The sequence below is a fragment of the Xylaria bambusicola genome, assembly GCF_022495145.1.
Source record: "Xylaria bambusicola strain CBS 139988 unplaced genomic scaffold F5B22scaffold_2, whole genome shotgun sequence".
Lineage (NCBI taxonomy): Eukaryota > Fungi > Ascomycota > Sordariomycetes > Xylariales > Xylariaceae > Xylaria > Xylaria bambusicola.
This window is the reverse complement of record NW_025953555.1, coordinates 600286-611703: the sequence shown is the minus strand read 5'-3', so window position 1 is coordinate 611703 and position 11418 is coordinate 600286. Positions and strand designations below refer to the sequence as shown.

General features: G+C 48.9%; 3 protein-coding genes across 3 annotated transcripts; 2 read left to right on the top strand and 1 right to left on the bottom strand.

Moving 5' to 3' along the window:
• Positions 1-3093: 3093 nt before the first annotated feature.
• F5B22DRAFT_152853 (uncharacterized protein) lies at positions 3094-3603 on the bottom strand. Its single transcript, XM_047969159.1, has one exon. The coding sequence runs from the start codon at positions 3541-3543 to the stop codon at positions 3187-3189; it is 357 nt and encodes a 118-aa protein (XP_047835677.1). The 5' UTR covers positions 3544-3603; the 3' UTR covers positions 3094-3186.
• A 2852-nt stretch (positions 3604-6455) lies between these two features.
• F5B22DRAFT_152845 (uncharacterized protein) lies at positions 6456-7465 on the top strand. Its single transcript, XM_047969158.1, has one exon. It carries the CDS (start codon positions 6773-6775, stop codon positions 7073-7075), a length of 303 nt encoding a protein of 100 aa, XP_047835676.1. The 5' UTR covers positions 6456-6772; the 3' UTR covers positions 7076-7465.
• Positions 7466-8297: 832 nt separating this feature from the next.
• F5B22DRAFT_152823 (uncharacterized protein) lies at positions 8298-9688 on the top strand. Its single transcript, XM_047969157.1, has one exon. The coding sequence runs from the start codon at positions 8538-8540 to the stop codon at positions 9306-9308; it is 771 nt and encodes a 256-aa protein (XP_047835675.1). The 5' UTR covers positions 8298-8537; the 3' UTR covers positions 9309-9688.
• Positions 9689-11418: the final 1730 nt, after the last annotated feature.

Genomic DNA, 11418 nt, shown 5'->3' with positions numbered 1-11418 from the left:
GGCCGTATACCTAGCCACTGAACGGGAAGAAGCTAGTGTCTTTTGGATAACTATCCCTGGCCCATGGGAGCTTCATATCATAAGACTGGTTTGAGCCTCTTGGCTGGATGATACGGCTTGGGCGATTGATGAGGCCAAGATAGTAGCTCAGTACCAGGAACAGTCCGGGGACTCTTGGCAGAGCCTGAACCACGGTGTTGGAACAGCATTGCTCAGGCCCTGGCCAGGTGAGCCCAGCCGCGCCTGGCTTACGCTACTTCTACACCACAGTACTTAATGTATCATAGACAGGCTGATGAGGGAGATACGTGGTGAAGGGGGTGTGGGTTCCACACACCACTTGCACAATTCCAGCCAGCTGTGAATCGGCGTTTACTTGTGCTGTAGGCCGCCAGGCTCGCGATGCGTAGCCTGAAAGAGCAAAAAGTCCGCGATTGTTTCGGAGCCCTATGGCGACGGAACGGAAGGAACCAGCCCTATGAACCCACAGCAGTGTTTCGTGTACTGTAGGACTGCAATACAATTGTAATTGATCCAATTTATTACTACGAGGACGGTCGGTGGCCGAGAATAGCACAAAGAATGAATTTGGTGAACGTAGACGAAACCACTCCGGTAGACGAGATTGGCTGGCTTGCTGACAGGCAACGTCAACAATGCGAACAATGGAGAACCCGGTAAAGGATATCTGCTACATATCATAACACGGAGAAACTGCTCCAGGTATCTCGCGGCACTAGTCGTATTGGCTATGTCATTACGCTGTAAACGAAAAGACCGCGCAGGTTTGTGCTGTAATTCCCGGGCGGGAGATATTGCGATAGACAGGTCAGATGAGGTCTCACGAGAGAGCTAAGGTTTTCACGACAGAAACGTCAACACGATCCCTTCCATACCATGCTTAGGAGTGGGGAAGGGAAGGGAGTTGCCCCAGAAATGAGCATAAGTAGGCGATCAGGTGCGTGAGATAATATCACCCATCCAAGCCGTGAAGCCACGAGGTTCCCGCCCAAGGCAAGGATCCAGGCACCACGGCTCGTTCTGACTGGTCCATTGCCGAACGAAACCAAAAGAAAGTCCTTTCCACCACCACTACCCCTGGCTCATGGGCCATTGCAAATAAAGAAACACGCCTTCCCCCCCGGCCACTTAGCTGGGCACACCACACCTTTGGTACAGGGCTGAATCACATCGTGAAGGATGGTATCCGACGGCCTGGGAATGATCAACGTGGCGTGAGATTCGACAGGCATTAAGAGTAAGGGGCCGTAGGACACGCGTAGAAAATGTACGATGCGTCTAGGTGTTTAGGAATGTACCTACACTTTGCTGTTTACAATCATGATATACGGAAGGAAGTACATGAACTCCACGATCCTTGCATCAAATGATGAGAAATGAGAAGATCGTTTACCTACATACCTACGTGCCTGCATGGGCATGTACCTAGCGTAGGACTCGAAGAGAGAGAGATGCGATAGACGACGAGTGCTCCCTTTTCCATCATAACAACTTCTCTAAATACGAAATTTAGGAAGGGCTCAACAGTTCCGTACGGCACAGGTATCTGTGCAAACAACGCAGCAGCCAAGTGTTGAATAGTAATCTGCATGTCTTGGATCCCATCCCGCCTCGGCGCGCTCGCTCTGCATAAGTGCGTTTAAACTTGTCGTAATGTAACTATCTACAGTACAAGTCGGACCCGGGTCGACGGGTCTAGTCGTTGAGGCTTGAGACCTCGTCCGAGGTGTCGGGTTTTGGCTAAACTTAATTCTCGCCTCCATTCGCACTATTGAAGCACCAAAGCAGGTACATTGACATCAGGTTCCTTATGAACGGGCGGTAGCTTCAAGCGGATGGTATGCCGACGAGGGCGCGAGGGGAGGCGAGGCTGGTCTCTCCTAAACTACGCTAAGTCGCGACCAGTCTGGTTTTTACTTCCTTTTTTCTCATTATTCGGGATTTCGCGTTAATTCGGACCCTGGATTTCTTAGCCGCCTAGGTGGGTTCGCTCAGGTATTCCATGACAGCTGATAGACGAGGCTAAAGCCATACTAACTCTCCACCAGGCTGGGTATTAGCATACATAGTAGCGTGTGTAGGTATTGGCATGAGTCGAGCCTACATTTAGCTGAAGGAATCGTAATTGGGTACAGCCTATTGCATCGTATCGTGTACATGATCCATTGTCATGAAGTCAGCTCGAGACACTTCATAACCTAAAAATGGGTGCTGGTTGTTTTATGTTATGATTGTTATGATCATATAGTATGGCTACTACGTACATCTCATTAAGGAGCTGGGTTATATGGCAATATAATATAGAAATCCGCAGCCGTACCCGATAGTCTATCAATAGCACAAATATCATTAAGTAAATAGTGTTGCTGCTCCTGTCAGAGCGAGACTGGGCTGCCGTTTGAAGTTGATGACAGGAGAGGATCATAAACTCCACAATATTATTGCATAAAGCTGGGTTAGAAAATATCCCATTAGCATTGATGGTTATACCATGACAACCAACCCCGAACCCCCGGATCCTCCCAGGAACCTTACACTCTCTTGTGAGTGGTAATACGACATAGGGCTGGAAAAAACAGGACCTAGGTACCTATATGAACTCGGCATAAATTTGTGAGGCTTTAGTGATGCCCAATAACCCGCTCGGCTCTTATCATAGCGGAGCGAACAATGCTTCGCTGCTATCTGTCGCTCGGCGTTGCGGCGTTACCTCACATCCATATTCCACACTTCGCGAAATTCATACCACCTATTCGAACAGATCATCACTGTCGGAAAGGAGAGAGAGGGGCGGCTGCATTGCACCTGAAGGGTTGCATTGATGATGAGCTGAATAAGTGCAGTCAGCCATGCAGGAGGGATAGCCTATGCAGCGAAAACTTCTCGAAGCTCGTCAGCGTCTCCGTCGCTGTAACCTACCCCAGCACCCCCGTGCCTATCTCTTTCGACCGAGAAGCGAAAGTAGGTACCATAGAGTAGAGTAGCAGACGGGGAATAATTCTAGGTATATACTTAGGTAATACTCGCCAAGAACCGTCCAAAGAAAGTCAAAGCAAAACAGGCATTGCAGTTATTCATTACTTGTTCTGTGTCAGGGGGGATGTGTGGAGTGGTATTGAATGGAATAATACAGCGTTAAAAACAGTTAATAATGATTTTATTGAATTATTTTTTCGATAATTCAATCAGTAAAAAAACCCCCCGGGGACAACCCGGCTCCGTTTCTCCATTGGCCCAAGTAGGTAATCGGAGCCAATGGTCGGGAGAAACTCGGGCGCGAGAGAGGGCCGAAAAATCGTTTCGCGCAATACGGAGTGCCATCATATCTGTAGAGAACCAGAGATAACCATCTGATGTAAATGCCCGCATAAACGAGTTGTTTTGTAGACTAGGTAGAGGATGGGTAGTATGAGCTTGCGAGTCAAATTGTCGGTATCGGATCGTATCCAAAGGTGCAGTACATACTTGCTTACTTAGGGCACGTTGCACAGACACTATACTATACCATACCAAATGAATCATGGTGATGATATACTTACCTATCCTGTATGCGGCTCCATCTCATGATGAAGCTCGTCAGGCGTGTAAGACAAAGAAATCGGCAGATATGGGGTGGGTTCCATTAGAGTTGTGCGTATACTACTATATAGACTACAGAGAGGTGATTGGCCGCAATTCGACATATTGAGGCGGTGCTGCTATCCCGCTGCTACGTTACTGGCTTAGGGCAGATTGCCGTCACCGCCAGATCGCCTACAACTACCGTCATAAGGCGGGCTGCTGTGGTCAGTGTGGTGTGTGGCGCGCCGTGTGTAGGGGTGAGTCGGGGATGAGTCTGGGATGAGATTGGAGACTGGGGCGCTGCGCAATGTTTCCAAAGGAGATGACCGAAGCGCAAAGGGCCCCATCTCGTCTCATTCCATCAGCAGCTTCCCGCCACGAACTGGGGATCGTGAAACACGGTGCCGAGACAGATCGCTCAACACCATACTGTGCCGTGTGTGAATACCATCACGCATCAGTGGACGCGATACATGGGTCGACACGATCATACTTGTCTGAACCGTATACACAGTAGTATACAGCAGATCTTGCGAAAGCGAATGACACAGACTCGTATCTTGGCCCTAATCATACCTACTTGGTGTACCAGTATCTTGCCCTTCCCTTTGCCGCCGTTGTCCTGTTCTACACTGCATAGGCAGGCAGTATTTGTTTGTTTGTGGCTGAGCCGGCAAAAGGTCCATCAGGCACAATATCAACCTAGCGGCGGACTACCTACAGTACATAGTAAGTATCTAGAGACGCAGAGACGGGTCAGGACCCCTAGAAGAGGAGACTTGGACCGGGGGCTGAATGTTCCCGAGTGACTGTTACGGGGCTCATGGCTGGGAAATGAGCCCAGATCATAATCCCACCTCAGCCCTACGCCGGCGTTGCTGGAGCAAAGTATCTCGTCTGCCTAGCTAGGGCGTGCAGGTACCTTGCAGCAACTGTCGGGACCTTTTTTTCCCTTTAATTTGTTATGCCTTTAACCAATTCTTGTTATATAATCAATCCCCTGTCCACTACCTACCTAGGTACGGGACGGGTAAGTAAGGTAAGGTTATTCCCCATCTAAACCCCCCTTGCTTTCGCTTAAAGAGCCAGTGGAATCAGCGGGTTTCATCAAAACCCGGCGAACACGACACACGACAAGACCAAGACACGACTCGTATTTAGAATCCGTCGCCGAAAGCGAGGCCAAGTGTTCACCTGAACCTACAGTACCCCCAAGACTCGGTCTTGTATCCTTTTATGAATTAATGCAGTGCATAGGTAGTCCAGGTATCCTCAACGCTATCTGTTGAATTATTGTGTCCAGTCTCCAATACCTACCTACAAATGCACTTCGTTGACGGGACAATGATGGGTGTCGCCAAAAGCCCCCTGTCCGCCAGTCCTGCAGGTCTGGGCCTCGCGTCGCTTGATTTACCTCGATCTGGTCAGCCACGAGGCCCATTGCGTAGAATATTTCGTAATTCGCAGTCAGAGGCGCAGGTTGCGATGCAACGTGCTGTAAAGTCTCCTTGCGCGTGTCTAAAGGCAATTGAAGTCCGTCGCAGTAAGTAAGTAGGTAGGTAGGTATTCGGCTGCCTTGGAGGATTGAGGAATTGATTGACGTAGCCCAGGCTTGGTAATTTAGTTGCCTAGATAAGGAATCATTTGTTACTCTGGTTGTGCAACACTTACTTACCTAGTGTATAGGGCGCGCGGGGTCGGGTTTTCGGACGAGTTCGCGGACTTTGACTCAATTGAAAAACTCCATCTCAGAGTGACACAATCTACAGATCCTTACCTAGGCAGATACAGTATTCAGAGTGCTTGCATAATCTTTCGACTTACCTAGTAAGTACCTACCTAGTGTATCTAATGAACAGCTTACCTGATCCCGTACTTCAATTGGAACCCGGACCCTTATAATGTGTCCCGCTAGTATGCAAACTAGGCAGAGAATACTTATAGGTAGAGTTTAATATTTTTTTTCTCTTTCCTTAGCTGTATTTACTACTACCTTACGTGGCCTAGATCTGGGAATGTTACCGTATTCATTAGGTAACGTATCGTATCATGTAGATGGCATATTTATTGTGTGCCTAGAGTGCAATTGGGCGCAGCAATAGCTTGGTGATAATTGTTCCACAGCCAGCAAAATGAGCTTAACCTCGCAGTTATCACTCGTCACCCGTGACTCGGGACTCTTTACGCTATCATTCTACTGCGAGGATCTACTCGGAATTTGGGAGATTGTCAAGTGAAAGGCGGAAAGGAGTCATAGTATGCTGCATAAGTGTCGCATTTGTCTCATGGAGATAATCGGCGTTGTCAATCGAAAGAGATCGACACGAGCGTCATAGAATTGTGTGCGAAAAAAAGACCCATACCACCTCCACTAATGCGAAGGTGCTCGGAGCTATGGCTACGCCTTGCGGATTTGCGACGAGGTTAGCGGTTGGCAATAGAAAAAATCCATCGCCAAGCCCATTCACCCAGGCGTGGGACACAAGAGCGGAGTGGGTCGAATTATTAATCGTCGACCTTCTCATGGGTGCTGAGCAATCCGACTGATGATTCATCAGCACTTGTGGGAGTCACACAGCCCAGAGCCCTTGATAATTAAACATGATTCCATCATAATGTTCTTTTGATGCACCCCACGATGCCGGGACAATGCCATGAATTTCCCCCCAGTCCTGGCAATAGTGCCGCGCCATGACGCTAGTACACGCATTCATTGGTAATTGGAAATCAGTGGAAAGAATTCATCATGAACGATCGGTATTTTCAAGATCGATTGTGATAAGTGAGTAGTTATCGGCATTTGCTGTACGGTAGTGGTAGGGCACCTAGTTCGCAAAGTCTTGACAAGCTCGACGCCTAGTGTACATGGGTACAGGCAGTAGTAGGTAGCCGCCTCGCTTTCGGACTCGCTGTAGATAATCTAGGTACTTACATAGTACATACAGTAGGATCCAGGCGGTAGGGACTGCTTTGATCTGCTGGATGTACTTAAGTACTGTATGTATACAACAAAGCCACTTCAGCCAACTCCAGATACTCCAGACACAAGCGAGCAGCAAGGGATGTGGTTGGCCCAGATGCGCTGTGCTGGCAAGCTAATGTAGTATGTAGCAGTAGTGAGTGAGTGAGCGGACAGGTTATGTAAGTAGTCATCAGCGATGTGGGTGCAGCAGTACTACTAAGTAGCGGGATGGGCAAAGCCGCCGTGACTGTGACGGTCAGCAGGATATCCCCGATGCTCGCCCTTTCTTATGCCACCTGCCCAGGCTCGCCAGGCACTACATGCCCTCGCATGCCCTCATGGAGATCCCTCATGGAGATGGGCCTCTCGTCGCGGAACATGGTCGCAGAGACAGATCAAGTAAACGCATCCGGTACGACATGCGAGGACCTTGTACGTGTGGGTGTGGTGGTTTATTGCCTAGCTCCGATGACCTCCGCTGCTTGGACGCGGGGAGTTGTTGAACGGCCACAAAACGGCCTTATGACTTAAGCATGGTACCAGCGATCGGAGCTGGGCATTGCATCACGGCGGTGAAGAGACTCGCACTAAGTTCGCGTTGTCGGGTACATTCTCATACAGGTTCCATAATTCCTGCGGACTGATTAGTCGTACCGCTACGGTCGTCGTGATCTTCTTCTCTGTCGTTGACGGCCGCAGGTCTCATGCCTTGCCTGTCGAGCCTGTCTGCCCGTCTGCCTGCCTGCCTGCCTGCTTCGAACCAAGGCAGTAGTGTAGAGAGCAGATACCAAGGTTAATGTATAATAGGTAGGTAGTTGTGTTGACGTTAAGAAGCCAGGCTAGTCCTACCTAGGCAGTAGATACTCTACCTAGGTAGCTATTAGTATTAGTAGCATACCCTACATACTTCGCATCGTGGACACGACACGCGATTACGAATTTAAATCTCAGAGCAACCCGACCCCGACGGCCTGCCGTTAAGCCCGAGGCGACTGCGATGCCCACAGCACGGGCTTCCGCGCAAAGTCCATGCCATAACACCCTTAACACCATTCATTATTTACCTAGTGTAGGTAGTATAATGTAGTGTAGTAGGTATAGTATGGTGTAGTGCCGTAGTGTGTTGGTAGTGTGTTGGTAGTGTTGGTAGCACCTTGTATCATATCGCAATATGTCAGCAGATGCATTTTTAATCCATCCTCCCATTCCCTCACCTTCTCATGCCCCCGATGCCCTCATTTCCCCCATTACAAAAGAATCACAATTCCCATTCTTCTCCCTTGGGTCCAGCCTCGCTTCCTGTCTCTCTCCCTCACGTACGCAACGTATCAAAACATTAGCCGTCCTCAGAAGTCCAATAGCCCCAGCATCGTGGCACAGCCTAGACCAACATCACAGAGACAGGCTATTACCCGATCCAGCAATAACTACAATAACCACAAAACAGTACCTACCTACCTACTATAGGTACCTACTTGGCTTGCAGGCTCCGATCCCTTGCGCGCTTGCATAAGTAAATTCAACTGTTGTACCAGCTGCCCTGTACCTGAGTACCTGAGTACCCCGGTATCTCGGTATTTTCGTACCCTTGTATCTTCGTACTCCGCCAGCCCGGCCCCCCCCCCCCCCCTGCTCTGAATTCCAGCTAGCAACGCCAACAAAACGCCCACCCAAAAGTCGGATCCGTCGTGCCTGGCTTAGTACCGACGTATCCAGGTATCCAGGTATCCAAGTACCCAGGTACCGAGAACAACCCGCACACCGCACCAGAGCTCTGGACGGGCCCGAGATCCCTGCCCACCTTGAGCCTTCACAGCACTTAATACAAAAGGGAACCGCTTCCTCTCTCGCCTTTGCTGCCTTGGCCGGATATCGGTGCCTGACTCACAGAATTATTACAACAAAAGACGACATAATAACATTAGCTCTACACTCAGTCACACTATAACATAACAAGACATCCATCCAGCTACTGGGATACAAGATATACAAGATGGTTTCCGCAATTCTCCCACCGTCGCCCTTCCACTCACCATCACAACACCAGCTCCAGAAGAAGAAGACCATGTCTATCACGCAGACCTACTTCCTCGCTCACAAGGCACGGGCTAAGCTCTCTTCCGAGGCCGCCCGTCCCGATCACAACCTCCGACTCCTCGTCGGCCACGCCAACCTCCTCGACTCGTTGATGCTCGACCTTGCCGACGCCGAGCGAGAACAAGAGAGCTGGTTCAACCAATCCGTTCGAGGTGCAACCACACCCAAGGCGGAGGAACGACACATACAATGGGCAGATTCAGTACCTGAGGAGGACGACTGGGAAGCCGATTCATCAGACTCTGATGACGACAGTGACATGGACTATGACGAGGATATCGAGATGTTCGACGCCGCTCCTCTCTCAAGAATACCCTCACAACTAGTTACACCACCTTCACCCAAATTACACACAATGGAAGCGGATGAGTTCGAGGATGATGAGGAGGACTTTGCCAACCTGGGTCTCACACGTTCACCATCACACTCTGCATCGCCGCCGGATCTCGAGCACGATTCCGAGTCATCAGAGGACGAATCAATGCCCCCATCGCCACCTACAGCAACCATTCCCACATTCTCCGAGAAGCAGAATGAAAGCATAATAACAGCCAAGTATTACGATTCGACACAGGACGAGGAAGACAAATCAGATTTCTACAATGAAGGATTCTACCTGCCGCCGCGGAATCCTAACCGATTAATCTCGGCGATATCAGTCTACTAGACGTCAATCGCCTTCGTCTTCGTCTACCTCTCTTTTCGAATTAATACATAATATATTGGTCTGGTTCACTACCAAAAAGTGCATTCATCATCTGCATCTGGGCGGCGTTTCAAAAGGAATACCACATAGCGGCATTGGCATTACACAACGTTACAAAGCGACGTTGTTTATCTCATTTGTTTTTACTACACAGTTGTCACTGTTTTCATTTTAGAGGAAGGCCCTCACCGGGAGTCAGCAAGGAGGGACAGAAACCCCCAACGCTACTCATGATCATACTGTGAAGTCATTATTACTGGCAATTGGGATGATGAAGGAGAAGAAAGACATGTCACCACTCAGCGAGTTATCAGGATTGGGGAGGGGATGGATTACTGTATGAGGCAACCACGTACATACCCTGCTTGGCGGGGTTTGTTCCGCTCCCTGGTCTTCTGCGTATTAGCGGGGATTTCGAGGTCGAGTGGAATTAAAGGGTTCTGGAACTGAATTCAATCACCTCAAAGTAGAAGGTGAACAGAAACCTCTCAGGTAGCTCATATCAATTCAAAACAAGATATCCAAACAACTCTCATATTGTGTCATACGTCCATTGTGCAGCCATGTAAGCAAATCAGGTTATTACCTAGGTAGGTAGTGCAGTGTGACTGAGGAACACTGAGCGAGCCCTATCGAGTCATGGGGTGAAAGCATACGCTATCATTGGCTTGGCTTGAAAACCCGTGGCACAACTCATCACACTACCTACGATAGACAGGTCTATTGGTGCGTACATGGTAGATAGATAGGCAGCATACTTACTAGCAGACCGCTATCTACTACGAAGTAGGTATGTAAGGTCGACCATGGACTGTAGTTGGTGCACTCGCTGCTCGCTGTTCGCTGTTCGCGACATCGGCCGCCCATGAATTTCTACCTTGGCGCACCAGTAGTAGTAATGGTCGGCTCCAAGGCACTCACTCGGGTCTGCATATTCACTCAGTAATCATCACGGTTCCAGTCAGCGCTCGTGTTGGCAGCCAGCAGGTGGTTTCCTCATCGTAATATAGTACATAACCTATCTACAAGTAACCCCAACCTGAATCCACAATCACAAGCATAATCCGCCTTGTTTATAAAAAAAAAATTAAAAAAAGGCCCCCCAAGCAAAACCCGCGACCCCCCACAACACCACGTATTCATATTATCTTATTGAAGAAAAATTGAGAATAGAAAAAAAAAAAAAAAAGGAAAACCCCCATTTGGTGTTTGTAGAGGTGCTCCGGAACCGGGCGTCGGTTCATCAAAGCGCCATGTTAGCGCTTGCACTGATCAATTCCACGTACTTCTCAGTCGACTTTCTTTCTGTCTCGGGACACTTCGTTTTCCCGTCTGGATATAAGCAATCAAGCAAGCTCCTTTAAGCCATTGCCGGACTTTTGATGCTGACAAACCCGACTTTTTTTTTTTTTTTTTTTTTTTTTTTTTTTTTTTTTCGTTTCTGTCCAAGTGAAAACAGAATTTAAGTCTTTTTGACATGTCACAGGTTTCACCTAACAATGTACCGTAGGTAACACGTGCAGAACCAACAATCGATGGTCTGAAGTACCTAACACGACCACCCTTTACCGGCAATACAAGAGAGGAAAATCAATTCAAGACAAGGCACGAAGAAATGATCCATCTCCAACAACCTCCAAGGCAACTATTTGCGATACAACCGACAAAATATCTTGGCCTTGTTTAGAACCCAGGTAATTAATACCTCGCAACGCATGACATACATCTACAAGAGAAACAGGGCTGTCTCACTTTACTTTTCTTTGCTCGGTCAATTAAAAGCCTTCTCTCTTACCAGCGTGTCTCTCTCACCCCCCTATCCAAACCATAGATCATCAACAAATAAAAACAAGCCGAAACAAAACAATGAAATTTCCAAGGCTGGTGGTTGGTTTATTGCCTATCCACGAGCACTTTGCAAAATCGCTAAACAATTCCTTTTTCCCTCTTATTCCTGTTTCTGAATCAAACAAAGTAATTATCACCGCAATTGAGAAATGGGGGGGGGGGGGGGGGGGGGGGGGGGGGGGGGGGGGGGGGGGGGGGGGGGGGGGGGGGGGGGGGGGGCTCG

Bases quoted from the DNA above. Each gene is read 5' to 3' on its own strand.
- F5B22DRAFT_152853 (XM_047969159.1), bottom strand. From the start codon at position 3,543: ATGATTCATTTGGTATGGTATAGTATAGTGTCTGTGCAACGTGCCCTA.
- F5B22DRAFT_152845 (XM_047969158.1), top strand. From the start codon at position 6,773: ATGGGCAAAGCCGCCGTGACTGTGACGGTCAGCAGGATATCCCCGATG.
- F5B22DRAFT_152823 (XM_047969157.1), top strand. From the start codon at position 8,538: ATGGTTTCCGCAATTCTCCCACCGTCGCCCTTCCACTCACCATCACAA.